Source organism: Clavelina lepadiformis, chromosome 4, assembly GCF_947623445.1.
Source record: "Clavelina lepadiformis chromosome 4, kaClaLepa1.1, whole genome shotgun sequence".
NCBI lineage: Eukaryota > Metazoa > Chordata > Ascidiacea > Aplousobranchia > Clavelinidae > Clavelina > Clavelina lepadiformis.
Window position 1 is genome coordinate 18,696,892 of NC_135243.1, and position 20,797 is coordinate 18,717,688.

At 37.4% G+C, this 20,797-nt stretch overlaps 3 protein-coding genes across 4 annotated transcripts; 2 read left to right on the forward strand and 1 right to left on the reverse strand.

The window, feature by feature from the left end:
* The first annotated feature begins 3,034 nt into the window (after window positions 1-3,034).
* LOC143451704 (cytoplasmic tRNA 2-thiolation protein 1-like) lies at window positions 3,035-6,109 on the forward strand. Its single transcript, XM_076952421.1, has one exon. It carries the CDS (start codon window positions 4,272-4,274, stop codon window positions 5,448-5,450), a length of 1,179 nt encoding a protein of 392 aa, XP_076808536.1. The 5' UTR covers window positions 3,035-4,271; the 3' UTR covers window positions 5,451-6,109.
* Window positions 5,498-10,360, forward strand: LOC143451702 (tRNA (guanine(26)-N(2))-dimethyltransferase-like). The gene is made up of 15 exons (XM_076952418.1): window positions 5,498-6,250; window positions 6,333-6,449; window positions 6,592-6,647; window positions 6,794-6,885; window positions 7,061-7,248; window positions 7,381-7,496; window positions 7,805-7,917; window positions 8,005-8,153; window positions 8,581-8,664; window positions 8,763-8,832; window positions 8,975-9,109; window positions 9,241-9,326; window positions 9,444-9,552; window positions 9,809-10,008; window positions 10,101-10,360. The coding sequence occupies exons 1-15, from the start codon at window positions 6,192-6,194 to the stop codon at window positions 10,216-10,218; spliced, it is 1,692 nt and encodes a 563-aa protein (XP_076808533.1). The 5' UTR covers window positions 5,498-6,191; the 3' UTR covers window positions 10,219-10,360.
* A 184-nt stretch (window positions 10,361-10,544) lies between these two features.
* On the reverse strand, window positions 10,545-12,514 carry LOC143451703 (uncharacterized). Of its 2 annotated transcripts, none has more exons than XM_076952419.1 (2): window positions 12,379-12,514; window positions 10,545-12,009 (listed from the first exon to the last, which is right to left on the reverse strand). In XM_076952419.1, the coding sequence occupies exons 1-2, from the start codon at window positions 12,464-12,466 to the stop codon at window positions 10,721-10,723; spliced, it is 1,377 nt and encodes a 458-aa protein (XP_076808534.1). In that variant the 5' UTR covers window positions 12,467-12,514; the 3' UTR covers window positions 10,545-10,720. The 2 variants fall into 2 exon arrangements, with proteins under 2 accessions (XP_076808534.1, XP_076808535.1); XM_076952420.1 differs by having other exon boundaries at window positions 12,384-12,513.
* Between the last annotated feature and the right edge of the window lie 8,283 nt (window positions 12,515-20,797).

Genomic DNA, 20,797 nt, shown 5'->3' on the forward strand with positions numbered 1-20,797 from the left:
ACCGGTTTGTATTTCATGGCAGGATTCGCTGAGACCTCGAGTGTGCAGTCCCGGTAACTTACGTGTGCAGGTGTGCCATAGCTAGCCATGCTTGTGTGCAACTAGGTCTATTCAACATTTCTTCAGATTAAATCCAGGCTAATACTTGTAATGGTAACTATAAATTTATTTATCCCAACATAACATCTCATCAAAAAATCCTGTGGGTCCGATAACTCAATAAAACGAATGAATGAAAACAAAAGAATGAATGATTTTTCTTGATTCTCATCGATATCTGGAAGCTGCATCGAAATAGCAGCCTGCTATTTTTCAATAGCACGTAGCACCCTGACTCGGGTAACGGACCGGCTCATTTTCTCGACGTTATCAGTAGCACGGTAGTTTTTCAACTAAGTGAGCGGCGGATGAGGATTTTTTCCAAATATCGGTGTAAAAGATGTACTTGAACAACAATTTTGCTCAGTTTCAGTACCAGGTTACTCAGGCTTTAGTAAGTATTTTTCTCCGAATATTCTCAGCAAATTTGTACCAAGTTTATCAGCGTATTGCTGGTACAGATACAGATTCTGGTACTGGTACAGATTCTTCTACGATAAATTTCTGTGTTCATCCACCAACAGTCTACTTATTTGCAGTGTAATCAAGTCTATAGTTATGAAGATTTCCGTAAGCAATACTTATCAATAAAACTATTAAAAGAAAAGTATCAGAGTGCTACTGAGATCTGTCAAGAATCTTATCATAAGACGCATCCAGGTATCAATTGGAAGTCGACGCTGACATTTTAATATCATTGGAATTGATCTGCAAATTTCCAAATCAGTAGATGAACCTGGCGATGAAAATACATTAATGACTGGAGAGTTTGAGACTCATACAATAGCCGTTTAATTTTAACGTTATTTTTCTTGATTACCTTTTAAGTATTTTTGGCTTTGTCACTTTTCCTGTTCATTGGCGCGTGTTTGTAACAAGTGGCTTGATTTTTCGTCCCCACCGCGCTTTTGACGAAAAATAAATGAATGAAATAAAACGTCGACTGGCACTACTCGATCCGACTGGCAGCTACTCGATTAACTCACGTTTATTTTCATGTTTATGCACTTTTAAATTTAGCCTTATTTTTGAATCACTGTAATCAATTTGTACTTAAGTGCACTTATACAACTTTGTATTTTACGGCTTTCTCATAAACACTTATTCACGTTCATATACCCAGAATGTTTTTTAACTTGCACTTTTTACTCCTTTTCCTTCACATTGCAGTGATTGTGCTTTTATACACAAATGTTTTTGCCGTCTATTGCACCTTGTGTATGTATGTATGACATAATTAATTTTGTTTAAGGGCTAGCTTACTTTACACACCCACATTATCTCGTTTGTTTCTATCAAAATTAGTGTTATTGCTCTCTCTCTTGCATCATATGCCATTCTCCATCTATCTATATGTTTTGTTGATTATTCTCTAAATAACCGCTATTGAAAAATCAAAGTCCAGTACTCTCTCCTGCGTTGTAAATATTGTTTTCAGAACATAAATAAAAAGACTTCGGATTGAATAATTGTGACTTACTTATACCCTGGCAAAGAAGACCCAAACATGAAAAATGGACTTTTAAAACCGGGCATCAGATATGTTCATCTGTTCCTGGCACTTACAGTAGCCTACATCACTGTCAGTGCCGGATTTACCAATAGGCTACGAAGGCTGAAGCCTAGGGCCTCAAAGTCCAGGGGCCTCGAAATTCAATTTTGAAATTTGGGATTGATGCCGCTTTAATTGTTTTAGAGAACCTTACGTCGTATTTTTAGGGCAGGGGTTCGTATTTTGGGCATTTTGACACCTTTGGTATAGGCCTACCATTTTGTACCAAAGACATCCCAAAATTAAGAACATGCAAATAGTGTATTGTTTTTTTTTGTTTTTTTTAGGATCATTGGTTGCTTTGCACAACAGTCGAATCTGACTTCAAAATTAAAATAAGGGGCCTCACAAATGGAATAGCCTTGGGCCTCTCATGGTCTAAATCCGGCCCTGATCACTGTTGATGTTGTGACGATTACGTCACGACTCAAGAGTTGTTTTGAGATGTTTGGAATTTAATTTGGGATCTTGGAATTCAGTGTTTACTAGACTTGAGTTTTACTTAATGACGTCAGATAAATTTCCTCGATTGAACTAGTGTGCCACATATAGGCTATATACTGTTGTAATGTTTACGATCTCCCCTTTTACCGTTTCACGTGTTACTGAGCGCGATGTAACATTCAGCAAGATTTGCCCAAAGGCAAAAGCCTTTGTGTTATAATAAATAAAATGGGAACTTTATAATTTAGTAATTTGTATAGACAGAATCAAGCAACTAACAGCATAGTCACGCCGTCTGAGAAATGAGAACTCAAACATCGAAGCAGAAGTAAAACAAGTTATCAACCATCAATCGTCCTCGCTCATATTCTAACAATTACCGCCTGCATACGCGGTCTTTATGACAGAGATGTTCGTTGTGTAATACTTCACACGAGTAGTGCACAAGCGAATTCTTTTTTTGTCATAATGTATACATTCTCAAACAGACTGATCAAACCATCTGGCTCGATTTGAGTGACGTGCCTGACCATCTTCTACTTCCGTTCACAGCCGACCTGTGTAAACATTCTTACCTGAACGGGAAACTAATCCCATGGATGGAGTTCATTTTAGTGGGGTTTTTCTTCTTCCATCCAGACACACAGGTCGGTTCCATCTTGACGGTGACACAACGCTTATGTCCTGCCAAACTATAAGCGTTTTTGCTTTTATATTAAATGTGTTTAAATTACGTGTTTTTGTGTTAAATTAGCCTATGTTTTAATAATGTGTTTATAATTTGGGTTTGGTGGCCGTGCTGACGCTATTAACATTTTTACATCCTCCGATTGGTCCGTAATGCACGTTTTTGCCCTCGAGGCCTTGTCACATGTTTCCCATCCAATTTGCGGAAAATGTCGATAACTACTAATATGTTTGCGACCACCTGCGTCAGCATAATTTTTTCGTTCCCTACATTGAAGACAAAAAATAAAATGAATGAAACATCCTTGAAATAAATAGACTCATCAAACTACTCATCAGCATCTACATGACGCCACCAAATGCGGGGTGCTGCTCAAAAACAGCAGGCAGGTGCAACAAGTTCACTTGAAACTTATCTCGGGTGTGCAGCTGCCGCGAAATGCAGACCAGGTAATTGATCATTACGGAGTGTGTCAGTAAAACTTATTTTTACACCACGAGGTGGAAGTTTTTGTAATTTGGCAAAAAACTGGTATATTGCGCCAAAAATTTCCAATCATTTTGTATCTGTTGTAAGAAAAATTTTTGTGAATTCGTTTTCTCTTTATGAATTTTCTGCCTGAGGTTAAAGAAGAACGTCCATAGTCGGCTCGATAGCTGAGTGGTTAGAGCGCTGGTCCTGCAGCATAGCCTAATGCTGTAGTCTTTAATACCCAGTAGCACCAGCAGTGTGGTTACACCCTTGGGCAAGGCATAACCAAACATTACCAAGTACTTCTTGTAGTAATCTTTGACATAACCACGTTTGCTGTTGATCAGTTTTTCTGATAAACCTGTAAGCAGTTCCAAAATCGGGCATAGGTCTACAATATCAAAAATAAAATAAAAGAATAGCCAAGAAAATGTCTGAATGTGTATCAATCGAAAATTAAGTTTAAGTCTTGCAAAGATTTTTCTCATTTCGAACTCATTGCATTGCCCTGGTGAAGTTAACGCAAATAGGTTAATGAAATGTCAGCAAAAATAAAGCTATGTATTTGTCAATAGCGCCTTGTATTTGATTATTTTCAGTAGTAGATTTACAGCCAAATGTACTTATTACCGTTCCAGTTTGTATCCCGTCTAGAAAGCACGGAGGTTTTTGACGAAAAATCTTGCATACTAAAACACAAAATTTGGCGTGGACTGCTTCAAGTTTTTGTTAATTAATTATAAATCACTGTAAAAAGTAAAAAATTCATTGCGCATGTTGATAAATCTCTTGCATGCATGTGTAACACTTTCCACTATGGGTATTACAGTTCATGACTAAGTTATGTTATTAAAAGTATATCATATTAGTAAAAAAGCACAAAACGAACATTGTTGATAATAGTTTATCTGAGTTTAACGAAAGTAACATGCTTTTCTCCAGGAAAATATTGTTGTGAAATGATATTGAAGAATTAAGCTATAAGTTTAGTTTTCTCAAATAATTTTTGATTGGATCATGCCACTCTTGTGTAGCATTTGCAAAGACAAACGTGCTCTATTAAAGCGCCCAAAAACTGGCACTCCAGTATGTAAGGATTGTTTTTATTGGGCATTTGAGTGTGAGATACATCACACAATTCAAACAGCAAACTTATTCAAGCGTGGTGAAAAAGTTGCAATCGGTGCTTCTGGTGGAAAAGATTCAACGGTTCTTGCTTATGTCCTTAAAACTCTTAATGAAAGATATGACTATGGACTCAATTTATTTTTACTATCTATTGACGAAGGCATTACTGGTTATCGTGATGATTCATTGGAAACTGTGAAGAGGAACCAACAACAGTATGATCTTCCCCTTAAGGTTTTGTCGTATCAAGATTTGTATGGTTGGTCTATGGATGCAATCGTGAAACAAATTGGTCGTAAAAATAATTGCACTTTTTGTGGAGTATTTCGGAGGCAAGCTTTAGATCGTGGTGCGATGTCACTTGGAGTGGATAAGATCGCAACTGGTCACAATGCTGATGACGTTGCTGAAACCATAATTATGAATATTTTACGAGGAGACATTGCCCGCTTGCAGCGCTGTACTGCAATCATTACTGGTGATGACCCAAGTGGAATCCCACGTGTCAAACCTTTTAAATACACTTACGAGAAAGAAATTGTGGCATATGCATACTTTAAAAAGCTAGACTATTTTTCAACTGAATGTATTTATGCACCAAATGCTTATCGTGGCCATGCCCGAGCTTACTTGAAAGATTTGGAAGCCATACGGTCAAGCACAATCATTGACATCATTCATTCTGGTGAAATGATGTCGGTTAAAGAAGGTGTAAAAATGCCTGTTCAAACGAAATGCAAAAAGTGTGGTTACATATCATCTAACGAATTTTGCAAAGCCTGCGTTTTACTGGAGGGTTTAAATAAAGGCCTTCCGAGGTTGGGTGTTGGTAAAACTAGTAAAGTAAATCAGCAGTTAAAGCAGGTTAATGACAGCAAGAGCTGTGAGTGCCAAAATAAATCAACAAAATGTTGTTTAAACAATGTCCCTAAAACAGCTCCAAGCTCATGCCCCAATAGAAGTAAAAACTGTGAAAACGGTGATGCAAAATTTGACTCACCCTCTGTCAAGGATAACCAAATGGACAAAACTACAAAAATTTGTTTGACAAATTCTGAAATTTTGTAATCTGTAGCTTTCTTGTGGTATGTGATGGTAATTTCATTGAGTTGAGGGCATTATGTGCTTTAGTGGTGTTGGTATGACCTGTTTTTTTACTTTTGAGTGTGTTTTTTCCTTTGATATTTTCTTGTCGTTAAAATCCTTTAAGCATCATTCAAGCATGTTTATCATTAAAGTGATGGGCAGGTCCAGAAACAAGTTGACTGTTGCCGCTAGATTTTTCTGGTGCCACTAATTCCTGTCACCTATGACATTTCCATGCTGAAAATAAATATGACTCCTACTAATTGCTTATCAGCATAGTCATATTTCATTTAAAACACATCACCTTATCAATACTATCATACACAATTTAAAGTCATCAAGCATATTGGTTTTGCAATGTGACATGATAATGGCCGCCACCTCCGTCAAAACTTGCACCGAATTTGTGATATTTTTTAGCAACTACTGTCCAACCACTACGTAAAATTGTTGCTAAATTCTTCAACCAGGATACGACAACTATTCTTTGTTTTAAGCCAAGGTCAACTTATATTGGACTTGCTTTCACTTAAAATTATTTCTGTTGCCAGCTTCAACAACGAACTATATACTGTAATACAGTTTTTCTGATTCTCTTTGGTTTTATGAAATATTGCTTCGTAATAAATGCCGTTTTATAATGGGCTTGGTAGGAAATCTTCTCTGTTGTGTTGGAAAAGACAAAATATATAAAAATTTGTATCAAGTGTCAAACGAGGTTCGATGCTAGTGAGGTCATCTATTCTAATTCCGAGAGTATCTGTGGCATTGTGTAGAATCCAGTAAGTAAGAATTTAAAGAAATTTTGTTTTTTAATGCATTACTTGAAACACTGACTTTTTGTCACAAAATATTTCTCCTCAGTAAAATGACTGACAGCAGTGAATACACCACCATCAAGGAAGGCAAAGCAGAGATTTTATTCCCCAAGACAAATAATGTATTTTACAACCCAGTACAAGAGTTCAATCGTGATTTAACGTATGTTTGGTATCATATTGGTATACTTTAGTAAACCTCGAATGCCCGCAGAAGGCAAGGCAAATTTTTTTTGGTAAATGGTATTTAAGTGTTTTGTTAGTAATGTTTGATGCAATTTTCATCAACCGTTCTTCTGCTTTAGTATTGCAGTCATCACAGAGTTCATCAAAAATTATTTAAAGCCGAAGGGCATAGACGGTAAGTTTTGTTTTAGATTGCAAACAGACAGATGATCGTGCATTTTCACTGTTGACCTCCTCATTGTGTTTGAGCGATGCACATCAATGAAACGAATTCAATGTTTTTATGTATGTTTTGTAACCTTGTGTACCTTGCTTTGGCAGCTGTCGAATTCTGCCAAGATGATAAAAATGTTGTGAACATAGATGACAACGAAAATCAAAAAAATATTGCATATCCAGGATTAAAAACCGAGGTAATGTTTAAAGTTTTTGTTATAGGCTGGGATGCCATTGATAAATAAATGAAACAACACTTTGTATGTAACTCATATAGAAAAATTGTGTTAGTTGAATTTCTGTATATACATATGTTATTGTGTTAAGCATAAAACTTTTAGGCTAACATCAGTATGTTACATTTTCTTAAAGTCCGGTGTCTCCATACTAGAAGCTTTATCTGCCACTGGTCTTCGATCTGTGAGATTTGCCAAGGAACTGCCTGGAGTAAAAAGAATTGTTGCAAATGACCTCTCCAATGATGCATTCCTGTCTATTCAAAGAAATGTTTTACATAATGTTGTTGAAAACATTGTTACGCCAAATGTTGCAGATGCAACGTACGTAGCATTTTAAGATACTTTGTAATGTACATGTTTCTGCAACTTTTGATATTTTGATTTCCAAACTTCAATATTCTATTTCAAAAGTTGAGTCACAGTGAAATGAAATGTTTTCCTTATATACTGCAGTATTTACATGCATCAGAATCGCGATAAAGACAGCGCATTTGATATAATTGATCTCGACCCATATGGAAGTGCTTCAGCATTTCTGGATGCAGCAGTTCAAGCAACAAAGCATGGAGGTGAGTTTCATAAAAATGCTAAACTTTTATTCTCATACTATGAACTACAAAGCAAGTGTTCATTAGCATGAACACCACCTCATAATGTATGATAAACTATATATATATTTGTAATGCACCATATTGTCACGTGTGGTAGTGGTGGCACCAAAATTGTGGAATTTCGGCCAAATTTTTCCACTGAAGTCCAGTGTTTATGTGTATTTTATTGGTACTTTACCACTGGTTATATTATGGCTTTCAGCATTTTGGAATCCTGTTTTTTCCTGAATTCTACAGGAGCTTTAACAGGTTAATGCTTTACACAGGTCTGTTATGCGTCACTTGCACTGACATGGCCATACTTGCTGGCAACTTCCCAGAAGCTGCTTGGGCCAAATATCAATCTGTTCCCTTAAAAACAAAAGCCTGTCATGAACAAGTATGTTTTGGTTTCCTGTTTTTTTTTTCATTGCTTCGACATGATACATTAGTTTCAAAATACATGAATTTATTGTTTTACTTGCAGGCTTTGCGCATAGTTTTAGGAGCATTGTCATCACATGCTGCTCGTTATGCAAGGTACATTGAGCCTCTTTTATCAGTTAGTGTTGACTTCTATGTCCGTATTTTTGTCCGTGTTCATTATGGTGCAAGCAAGGTCAAGTCTGCTGCAAGGTAATGTTTAAAGCTTATGTTTGTACGTTGAAAGAATACAGTGAAAGCTTGTAGACTCAAAATTAAAAAGGTACTCAAAAAATTACTTCAAGTTGTCTAAAGTTGGTTTGGTGTGCATAGGCTACTTATCTTTCTGGGACCTGGAGTTAAGTTGCGTTGAATTGGAGAGAATTGAAAAAAAAAATTTCGCTGTGGGTCTGTGGTATAACAATTTCAGCAATGTCACTTTGCTGGTTTGGCTCATGAAAATGACTTTTGTGGTCTCGTACTCTGATGCTTGTGGAATGACCTTGATGTCTATGGAGTGCTAAATAATAATTAAGAGTGCATGTGCTTCCACTACTGTAAAATCTACAATAATTTACATACATTTTAAGCCCATCAGCATTTTATCAACAGAATAATTTTTAATATAAAATTTTTACAGCAAGCAGATATGTGTCTATCGGTGTGGAGGCTGCAGCAGTTTTCATTGTCAAGATATGTTTAATGTGAGAGAATCTGGAAACAAGTGCGTGATTTAAGAGTATGATAGCTCACTTTTGTTGTGAGTTAGATCACGATAAATGTATTTTGGTTTGTACAAATACCATGCAAATTTTGTTTTAGTAAAGTTTTTTATCCTGGAGTGGGTCCAGCAGTTGACAGGAAATGTTCAGAATGTAACCACAATCACAAGGTAGCCTATTTAATAAATTACTAGAATCATTTACTTCTAGTGAAAAATTCATAATACAAAACAAGCCATATGTAAGGATCAGATATTAAAAAGGACGATTGCCATTTAAAATTGATAGAAATTTTTGTTTTATTTGTTACAGATCGGAGGTCCTTTCTGGGGAGCATGTTTATATGATCGTAGCTTCGTCACACAGCTTCTTTCATCGGTGAAAGCTTATCCTAATCGATTCAACACATCGGAGCGAATTATTGGAATGCTTACTATGATAGATGAGGTCAGTAATTATTTATCGATTAAAACTATACTTTTTACGCCAATGTTTGTATGGGTGGTTATTATTATTTTTGGATTTAATTTCTTTTCTTATTTAGATAACTTTTTAACTCACAGGCTTATATTTGATAGGAATTGCATGATGTTCCCTTTTACTATGTTACTGATGAATTATCCCAGGTTTTAAGATGTAGCTGTCCACCCACAAGAGTTATCAGGTATGAGATTCAAAGGTAACTTTGGTACAAGAATTCACAGCAAAATTAATTACGTCATGAAAATTAAATGGTACCTTGATGAATTATCAAATGTTAGTTTCACATATCTATTGATAGGTCAGCAATTTTAAACGCTGGGCATAAGGTGTCTTGTTTTCATGGGAAGACAAACGCAGTGAAAACAGATGCTCCCCCATCCGTAATATGGGATATTATGAGAAAATGGGTGAGCAACATTCCGTTCAATATTACTGTAAAAGTTTTCCTGATACTTAACACTAAACCATTTCAAAACAATGATGTGACTATATTTCAAAGAGTAAGATTGATGAAGCAGAATTGTTATAACTAAGAAACTAACAATCATCTTAATTGCAGACCTTTTTAGTTGCATAATATAAAAATGAGTTTAATGTAAATTGAAAATGCTATGTATTTAGAAGTATCGGTATTTTTTTATTATGATTTATGATAATTTATAGGGTGAAACGCAAAACATCAAAAGAGAAAAGTTGAAAGATGATTCTCCTGCCAAAGCAATCCTGGAAAAAGCTCCAACGTCCAGCAACATAGACCTCACTCTGCGTCCTGATGGAGAACTTCCTCGATCTTTCAAAACTATAACAAGGTTTCCAGAGATGCCAGCTAATTGGGGTCCAAAGTCAAAAGCGAAAATTGCTAAGTAAATGCTAGATTATGGATTATGAAATGTTTAGAATTTAATACAGCTTATGATCAATCATGTGTTTTATATGTATGGCATATTTGTTTTAGGGATGGATCTGTCGAAGTGAGTGATAGTCTGAAGGAGAAAAGTAAATACTACCAAGGCAAAAGGAAACGAAAACAGCAAACAGTTGCAAACGATATTAAAAAAGTAGCAGCATCTTAATGGTGGTTAATGGTTGGATAAGTTTAACTGTTTGTGGTTCCTTTTTAGAGTGTGTGAGGCGATTTTTCTGTAGTGAGCACTACCGTATTTCGAACTAAACTCATTCCAGTTGATCACTGCAAATAAAAATCATATCCTTTAATCTTGTTTTCCTGCCATATGTCAGAACTCATATTTTTGTTCTATTATACTGTAAGGGTACATGAATGGCGAAAAATAGAAGTCTCTTTCATGTGGTTACACTATTATGCTCATCTTGTAGTGGGATGTAATAGTCACTTGTTACTGTTAGCACATTATTGAATGCTGAACATGACTCTGGACAATCATATGAAATTTTACATTAGAACACTACATTATTTACTGCTGTCAACTGATTTTGTTGCATATGAACAAGTTTAACACTAAAACATGATGGTATATAAATAGTTAAATACGTTATGTTGCACTGGCGAACAAGTCTTTTACTTGACCTTGTAATGGCAGTATTTTCATGATCATTTCAGTTATCATAAACAACTGCAGGGTTTATGGAACATGTGTACTTTTTAGTTAGTAACCCGACGATGTCTGCTACTAACTTCACATTATCAGTACAGCGTTTTGCACCAGACCTACTGTCATCATCAGTTGATGACATTAAACCAATACCTTTTATAGCAGTGTTCAAAACCTTAGTCATTCTTTGATGGAGAAATAATAACATCTTGGTCCAAAGGATTTCATGAGCCGTGTCATGATGAGCGGCAAGTTCGGATGATTTTTTAAATGTCAGATGATCACAGGGTGAAGCTACCAAATCTGCATCATTGCATTTTAAAGATATTTTAGGAAAATTTGTCAGTGAATTATTATCAACCATCCCAACGATTTGACAGTTGCTTAACCAATCAAAACAATTGTCTATTTCTTGCATTACCATGTTAGCCTTAGATAAAATTACTTTTTCCTTGTGCAAGAGCACAGGATTGCTACTTCCTTCAAGCCTTGGAAGTTCAGCAGATAAAGCATTCTTCAAACTCTGACATTTTGCATTGCAAGCCTCAATACATCGATTCGCAGCATCAACAGATAAATATTTTGGTATGTTTGAATGAAGTTGAAATTCTTCATGATTAACATCGCTGCGTTTGCCTTGTGCTAAGTTGTGTATAAAGCTAAGTTCAGCATCGGAAGGGATCTCCATTGCAGGTGAACTTAGACGTCTATCTTTTACTAGTTTTGAATGCATACATCGAAGCTTTTTATATTTTGACGGAAGTGTTTTCAGTTTAACAGCATCTTCAAAGCTGATGTAACATTTTTCATTACTCTGATCAACTTGAGTTGGGACTGACAGAAATTTTGGAAAATCATTGTCTGGTTTCTCCCTTACAACAGATGATGATGACTTTGCTTTCACCTTTTCTTTAGTTTTGGTTACACTTTCTGATGTTGGAAGCAAATACTTTGATTTTGCTGCATTAGTCAATGTAGGCTTTTGTTGAATCTTTAATTGAGGCTTCTGTGTTGTTCTTTTTGGATTTGTGGCTTGGTTACAAACTTTCTTTTGAGAATGTTTTGGCTTGGTGTTGGTATTTCGAGATCCCTTTTGCTGGCATTTGTTTTGTAGTCTGCTTGCATCATCTTGATTACAATCCCGCAGTAATCTTGCTTTTTGTAATAAGTCCTCCACTTTTCCCAGATCATCCTTCATTTCCTTGCTACGGTTATCTAGTGTAACTGTTTCTCCACCAATGTCACTAGTCTGTGGAACTGATGCTTGCACAGGCCATGGTTTGAGCAGTTGGTCTGAATAAGTTTTAAAAAGATGTTAGGATCAAAGTAAAGTGAATCAAAAAGTCAAGTAATGAAGAAATATTACTCCAACGTAAATTTTTGTTCAATATGCTTTTAATGGTTTAATTACCGTTGCTGTGCAAAATACTAAAGAATGCCAGAAAGTATCATTAGAACTATAGAAACAATCATAAGTATTTAAATTAATAGAGGTATTAATATCGCAGCTCAAACATAATCTAGAAACTTATTATTCTTACCAATATGAACAGACTTTATCAAATATTTGAAATACCCAATAAGAAAAATTTTCATAAGTGAGTTCCCAAAGTTGGTGAAAACTAGTTGGTAATTACTAAACATGGCTTGCTGAATACTAACCATACATTTCCATTTCCTGGTAACATTCTTTTGTTGAAGTTTCAATGTCAATCAATACATTTTCAAGTAACACTCGTAGTTCATCCATTAATTTAGTCTATCTCTAAATAGTAGTCTGGCAAAACATTTCATTAAATTATTTAACTTTATTTACATCAGATGTGTGTCATTGTATTTCTTTTTTGTCTAGCCTACTTATAAATGTTTTCGCAGTGGAAAATTTAACCCTATCCAGAACTCTTTTAACAAACAATCAGTATTTGGGTGTTTTTTCTCTTAATCAAGCAATACAATACAAATATTAAAAATACATAGATATATCAAAAATTTGCGCAATCGCTAGCTTGAACGATGGAAAATTATCGCTAAGCTTTGCTAATGAAAGACTTTCCACAGTACAAGGATCCATCCGGTCTGTATTTCATGGCACGATCCGCTGATATATCCGTTGTGCATACCTGGTGACACATGTGTGCAGAAGTGCAACAGCTAACCAAGTATGAAATTAGGCTCCAGGCTCATACTTGTAATTGTAGCTATAGATATATCTATTTTAACACAACACCTTATCAAAAACATCTGTGGGTGCGATAAGTTTTCCAAATTCCAAAAGGAGTTCTAACTGAGTACTTGCTAAAATGTCTTTGTGAATTGTGATATCGCAAATGACAGCTTGCTGTTTTTCATCAGCACCCATCATCCTAGTCACTGACTAGGATGATAACATGTATATTTTATATACACATTAAAAACGCAAATGTTAACAATCAAAATCAAATACACGAAATGATATAGTTTCATTACAGTGACAATGAAAGTCTTAAGTGCACAACAACAATTCCAAATACTGATGTCATTAATTTTAGTATGTGTCTTGTCAGTACATGTCTTATCTTTAGTACACAGCCAGGCCAATGCCAAACTGTTGTTGTTATTTTACCTATACAGAACTAAGCAAGAAATAAGAATTAACACAACCAACCAGGCTGGTCACCCCTGTCTGAGTGAGTTTAAGCCGCTGTAATCACGATTCAATAATTATTATCCGAAACGCGCTTTGGCTTCAAACGCCGGCCAAGCAATTACGTCAGCAATTACAGTTTAGCGGGGAATCGTGTGCTTGACAAACGTTTATTCCTGAACTACGGCAAGATAATTGTCTTTAGGAGTGATCTAAAAAAGAAATTTTGTTAGTAAAACTGTTTTAAACACAATTAAAACTTAAATATACGCCATGAAACTATCAATAATTGCCTATGATGTTACATATTACAAAAGTACCACAAACGCTAAGTTATTTTTGTTTTTTATTAGAATTTCAGCAGATTGAATTCATTACTCTGGCTTCCCTTCACAGTATAAATCTTTCGCCTTTTACTAACTCAAATCAGTATTATTGAGTCACTCCTTCCGAAGAAAACCAGTCAGTTTAAAGTTCTACCGGGAAGACAGAAGCAAAACCAGCTTGCTGGCTAAGCAAAAGGCAGCCTACGCCTTTTTACAGAATAGTCATGGAGACACAACCTACTATTGAAAAGATGAAGACTTATGCAGATAGAGTAAACAAGCAATGGCGGTTTGAACTACCCACAAACTACAACCGTGATAGGGAAGTTTCTATAAAGCTAAAAGACCCTTTACGAAGAGCCGATATTTACACCCTGCTAGACAAAACCAAAATTCCTTTGCAGTTCATAGAAGGAATCGTACAAAGACCTGGCCGAAATGTCGAAATTGCCTGTATAACTAAAGAAACCGCCATCAAACTTGCCGAAAAATTGAGAGACGCCAAAGAGGTAATGAATGTTATCGCACAAGGTGATGCTCATACCAACTTAAGCGTTGGATGGGTGCCAATTCACTTTCCACAAGAAAGCATCGTAGAAGCATTAAAAAGAATCGGTTTGGTCATATCGGCAGTCCATGGCCGAGATAGGTTTAAGGGCATGAGAGACGGCAGAAGAATCTTCAAAGTTTTGAAGAAAGACCTGATGGAGGCAAAACCACCCTCCTACATCCATTTCGGCCATCTCAAGTTCGTGTTGGAGTATGAAGGTCAGGTAAAAACATGCCATTATTGCGATGAAACCGGACATCTCGTTAAGGATTGTCCAAACAAGGTTAAAAACCAAGACGTCGTAAATGAGTCGTGGAAGGCAGTTGGCGAGACACGCCGCACTTTCGGTGGGGTGTCGTTTAGGCAAATGAAAAGAACATCTCCAGAAAGATACTCACCTTCAAAAGAAGATTTTCCAGAATTGCCAAACAACTCGGGTGCTCTGAACAACCGCCATTCAACACCCTTTGCCAAGACAAAACCACCCAAAGTGGGAACATCAAAAGGCCAACTCATAGATCATTTCGACGGATCGATCGTCGAATTCAGCGACGAGGAAGACTCCTTAGACGAAATTCCCAAAGACACCCTTGGGACCGACAAATGCCCATCTAGTGGAGGACAAAAAAGACCCGACAAACGAGAACGAAGTGAGGACTCAACACTGTCGACCGCAATACCACCCGGTCAGCGCCCGAAAGGAGAATCGACCGACAGTGAAATGTTAGAAGCTGATGAAACGGACGTTTTCAAGGTAAATGACTTATCAAATATTAAATGCAGCTGTGGCGACATTCTGCCCAAACCAAGTTACAAACAGTTGGTGTATTGCAACTGTTGTCCTATGGTTCACTTTAAATGCCGATGTTTGGAGGAAAACATAAAATCCTCAAATAGACTCAAACAAGGTATGTGCGACTCATGTGATTTTAGATATGTACCAGATGCTCACGAACTGAACGCCACTTCATGCATATAATATTAAACCTCTTTATGTATCTCCAACACATTGAAAATATCTATTGCAATACTATGATTTTGGTTTTAATTCTTAGTTACGTTTACACGAAGATTTCCTATGTTAGGTTGATTTTGTTTTGTCAAAGCCGTTTTTCGTTTTTTACAAAAGCTTTGGACCCACGTGGCTATTCGACACAAACAGGTGCAAGCCTTATCGCTTATCGGTCCATGCCCACGCGTAAGCGCACAAAAACCCTTGTCGACAGTAAAACATGCATCAAACTCGAGATAAGTAACTATTTGAGCCTGCTGATAAGGTCGCTAGATTCTGTCAGAGCTTTAAGCAAAAAACATTTGAAGAATGAAATGCGGGTGTCTTTTCCCCAACGCTCATTGATAACACCCAGTTTAACCAACCCTTGTAATGACAACCTTTTTAAAAATTATCAGTTTTAATTGCCAAGGTTTAAACGACGCATCAAAAAGGAAAGCCTTGTTCGAAACGCTCAAGAAACTTGCAGCGCAAATAATCCTCTTACAGGAAACAAAATGCAATCCGAAGGACGTAAATAACTGGTCTAACGAATGGGATGTTGGTCCTTCCATATTTAACGCAGCCAATAGGAAAAAACACGCCAATGCTGGCACGGCGATATTGATAAACCACCCAGCAATCACGTTTGCACAAACTAGGAGAGACGCCGAAGGAAGAGTTATTGCCGTAAATGTCAAAATAGCGAATAAAATAATACAGATTATCAACGTATATGCCCCAAACGTTCAAGTAGGACACTACGTGAAAAATAATGAATTTTTTCATAAGCTTTATGGTTATGTCAACCCCAATGTCCCTTTAATAATAGGGGGCGACTTCAACATTGTCGACGATCCAGAGCGAGATCGCTTCCCTCCCCACAAAAAACGAAGTACTAGAACGAAAATAGAGCTCCAAAACTTCACCCAAGCTTTTGATCTCAACGATCCCTATGACCAAACCCAAAATGGTGATGTAGATTTTACATGGCAAAGCGGTTCATCAAAATCTAGAATTGATCGTTTTTATGTATCCCAACAAATAAAAGTTGACGGTCTGCAAACGATGGAAAACCCTCTATCCGATCACAAAATGTTACTAGCAAATTGCGTTTCTTTCGCCCTAGAAAAAAGAGGCCGCGGAGTCTGGAAAAATAATGTAAACGTCTTTCAAAACGTCAAATTTCGCAAAACGCTTGAAGAAAGATGGCCCCTCTGGCGTACCCTACACCCCTTACTCATTCCAGATTTATCCGCATGGTGGGTGGAAATCAAAAACAGGATTAAAGACCTGATAATCGAAATCACGAGAGAAATCGCGCAAGAAACTAGGGAAGAAGAAACTCGCCTTGAATACGATTATAAATTAGTTTGTGAACGATTATCCCAAGCAAAATGTAATTACGACGATTACCTAGCCGCCAAAAAATCACTGGCTGATTTCCAACGAAAAGCCGCTGATAAGAAATTGCGTAAAAGTTTGCAAAGAAACTTGGATACTCCGACCAAACAATTTTTTCAAAGATTCATGCAAGATAGGAAGTCAACTCGAATTACCGAAGTAACCGACTCCGAAGGTGTAAAGCACATCTCGTCCCCATCGATATTGAAAGAAACCCGTAAATTTTATAACAAACTTTACTCGAAAGAAGTAACATCTGAAAAGAAACAACGGTTTTTCTTGAAACATTTAAAGGCCCATTTATCGCCCTATGAAAGAGAGACGTTAGACGCTGAAATTAGCGACCAAGAAATATTCACCGCACTAACACAAATGAAAAAAGGCAAAACACCTGGCCCAGATGGTCTCAGCATTGAGTTTTACGTCCAATGTTGGGACATCATAGGTGGTGGCTTGCTTGAAATAATCAAAACGTGGTTTAGGGACGCAAGTACGACTAATTCAAACAAAGAAGGGGTTATAACTTTAATCCATAAGAAAAGGCCTACGAATGACCTCAGCAATTACCGCCCAATATCGCTATTGAATTGCGATCTGAAGCTTTACACGAAAATTTTAACTAACCGTTTAAAAGGCAAACTAAACAATATTACGCACCAGAACCAATTTGCAAAACCCCACAAATCGATCCACGACGCCATCATCAAGATTCGCGATCTGTATGAAAAAAGTAGAAATGAAGGCCAAAACCATTTGTTCATATCGATTGACTTCTTAAAAGCCTTCGATTCAATCAACCACGCATGGCTTTTTAAGGTGCTTGAACGAATGCATTTTCCTTCTCGCTTCCTACTTGCCGTTAAAAACTTGTATTCTGACGCGAAATCCAGGATAATCAACAACGGTTTTTTATCTGAACCTTTTCATTTAAAAAAAGGAGTCAGACAAGGAGACCCGCTAAGTTTATACCTTTTCATATTGGCAGTGGAACCGCTAATATGCGCAATTAATAGCTCGGTCGAAATAGACGGTTTGGGTCCCACCCCAAAGTATTGTACAAAATGCGTCGCGTATGCAGACGACACCACCTTCACCCTCAAAGATGCGTACTCCGCCGAAAAGACTTTTAAACTACTGGATGATTTCAGCGAAGCCTCTGGCCTAAAAATCAATATCTCAAAATCCAAAGGCCTTACCCCAGAAATCAAACCAAATACCACGACGCAACTGCCGCCAATACAGTGGACAAACTCTCACCTCCAATTATTAGGAACAGCAATAGGAACTTACGACCCTACGATAAGTTGGTCACGACCGTTAGAAAACCTCAAAAAAGAAGCGACCCGCCTTAAAAAAGTACATTCCACCTTTGATGCCAAGTGCATATTGGTTCGAAGTAAATTACTCCCTTTAATTTCATACAACGCCTTCAGCCAGCCCATAACGACCAAGACAGCCGAGACCATAAACAGGACAATTGAAAGGTACATTTTGACGAGTAATAATACGTTCGCAGACATCGAAGTTCTTCAAAGACCCAGAGATTACGGCGGTTATGACATAATTAATATTCCCGTGTATGCGGATTTGTTTTATTTAAAACCTTTGACCCCATTTTGCAGAGACAAAATAGAAAACAAGGTTCTGTCGTTGGAAAACCGCACGATAGAACACCAAATCGGTCACCAACTGTCCAACCTCCTCGGCATCCAGATTGACAATCGTATACCGCATGCCACCTCCCCATCGATTTATTATGAGCATATGCTCGAAATAATCAGAAAGCACCGTATCTCACTGAAAGAGATCGTAAGCGGAAAGGTTAAAAAAATATACCAGCGTATCATACGCGAAAGTGCCCCGCAGTCGTATTTGACTCCACCAGAGCGGTCGACATGGCCCAGAGTACACAACGCAATTCTCTCCAACGCCCAAAAAACTTTCAACTACAGAGTAATATGGAATGATTTACCTACTCGAGGTGATATGACCAACTTTGTCCCCTACACGGAAACAGCATGTCGTTTTTGCACCAACGGCCCCGACTCGGTGCTGCACACGATAGTAAAATGTAAAAAAATAAACACTATTTGGGAATGTGCTTCCGGCGTTGCGCAAATCTTAACTGGTAGGGACGATATTAAGTTCGATCCAACCACAATAACCAACTTTGACGGAATAGGTGGCCCAGATTTCGAGTCCGCAGACATGTTAACCTATTGGTTAACAGTGGTAAAACAAAAAATTTGGAAACATAGGAACGCGATTTTGTTTGAAAGCCAAACTTTTAACCCTGACGAAATTATCCGATCTATTAAGAGAACCGTGTATGCTAGACGCACATGGGACCGGCGAAATGAAGGCCCCTATAAACAGCAGATTGAAAAACTGTGTGCTGCAATGCAAAAGTACTTCACGCCACCCCTACCATAGCTTTTGATGACAAATGACCACGCTAGCCCCGTTGCTTGGACGTCATTACCAAACTGGTTATGAATTAGAACCTGTGTAAATTCTAGATAAACTTTGTTGTAATTGTTGCTTGCGATGTACAACCTTTATCGTACCTGCTTACAATTTACGAATGTGTCATCACTAAGATTTCGAGATCTGTGTTATTGTCATTGTCATTTGTTTAAATCAATCACCATCACCGACATGTTCAATTGAAGTATCTTGCAAGTAGATTTTGGAAAAGTTTGCCTTGTACATATTTTTTCTTTATTGTTGTTTTTCCCGCAATAAAATATCGCCTTTTACTAAAGATTTCCGTGTTTGGGAGCAATACAATGAGTCTAGTTTATTTTTCTACCTCGCCAAGGCGAGGCAATATTCTTCATTACTGAAATGTTAAGCACAACAGTGTGCCACATTACTTACGACAGGGGTGTGCAACCCGCGGCCCGCGGGCCAAATGCGGCCCGCGGAGAAGTGACAATTTTGAACGGTGTGCGGCCCGCGAAACGAGTTTTAATTTAGTTTAGTCTGCTATGTGCAATCAATTCCAATCCCCTTGCAGTGCTGAATCAAACCTTGGCTGAATGTGTGTGACGCAACAATACCCTAACGGTTAAGGTATTGTTGCGTCACAGACAGACGATTAGGGCCTAACGGCTAGCTTGTGCAAAGCAAGAACGCAATTCACAAAGATGTCAATTGCTGAGCAGTTAGCATTTCAAGGAAAATGTAGACGCTGTTAAATAAGTAAGAAAGGGCAATTGAAGGTTAAGCAATTAGTAAATAGTCTGAGAGATACAGCAGCTAAAGTATGTAACAGTCTTAACTAGCACCTTGAAATGACTGACTTACTGTAAACTGGTTTTCAGGTACAAACTTTTCACTCTGCAAATAATTGTAATATATATCAGATTTACTAATCACTCTGCAATGGCTAATTTTGTAGCAAATTTGCAGCAGACAAAAAAGAGAAAGTTGGAGGATAAGAATCGAATGTTTCAGACAAGATGGACTTTTGAGTACTTCTTCATTGAAAATACAGATAAAAGGCCTTTACGTCTTATTTGCAAGCAAACTGTTAATGCTACAAAAGAGTGCAACGTTAAACGACACTACAAGACAATGCATTCTAAAGATGTTTATGGAAAGCTAGCTGGACATAACAGAGAGCTGAAAGTAAAGCAACTGCAGGAAGAATGGCACTTTTTGGCACAGAAAATGGCACTTTTTGGCTCGACGTATTTGTGCGAACAATTTTTTTCCAAAATGGGCGTCATGAAATCCCCCTTTCGATCGGTTTTGACAGACGAACACTTGGAAAATGGACTTCGAATTGCTAGCACTTCCATTGAAGCAAATTTGGAAAAAGTCGTCGGGAAAATGAGCCAGTTGCAAATTTCTCACTGAATTCGTTTAAAGCGGGTGTGACAATAAATTTAAATTGCAGTTTTCTTTAGAAATTCCTGCGTCTTAACTTATATTTCTGCAAGGAGATAACCCCTAATAAAGTCACAAGACCAATAACGAAAGAAACTGTTATTGATTTTGTGCTTTTAACTACGTGTATGTTAATTAAAGGTGTGGCCCGCGGTTTCAACCAGTTGTTGGGATCTGGCCCTCTTGTACAAAAGGTTGCACACCCCTGACTTACGATGTTAAACGATCGTTTGTATCGGCTGCGTTCGATGGTCAGCGTCACTACACGGCGATTATGACATACTCAATATTCC

Coding starts and splice junctions, on each gene's coding strand:
- LOC143451703 (XM_076952419.1), bottom strand. CDS start 12,466: ATGGATGAACTACGAGTGTTACTTGAAAATGTATTGATTGACATTGAA. Junction 12,010..12,378: donor CCAGGAAATGGAAATGTATG/GTTAGTATTCAG, acceptor AAACTTATTCAG/ACCAACTGCTCAAACCATGG.
- LOC143451704 (XM_076952421.1), top strand. CDS start 4,272: ATGCCACTCTTGTGTAGCATTTGCAAAGACAAACGTGCTCTATTAAAG.
- LOC143451702 (XM_076952418.1), top strand. CDS start 6,192: ATGCTAGTGAGGTCATCTATTCTAATTCCGAGAGTATCTGTGGCATTG. Junction 6,886..7,060: donor ATCCAGGATTAAAAACCGAG/GTAATGTTTAAA, acceptor ATTTTCTTAAAG/TCCGGTGTCTCCATACTAGA. Junction 7,497..7,804: donor TCAAGCAACAAAGCATGGAG/GTGAGTTTCATA, acceptor TGCTTTACACAG/GTCTGTTATGCGTCACTTGC.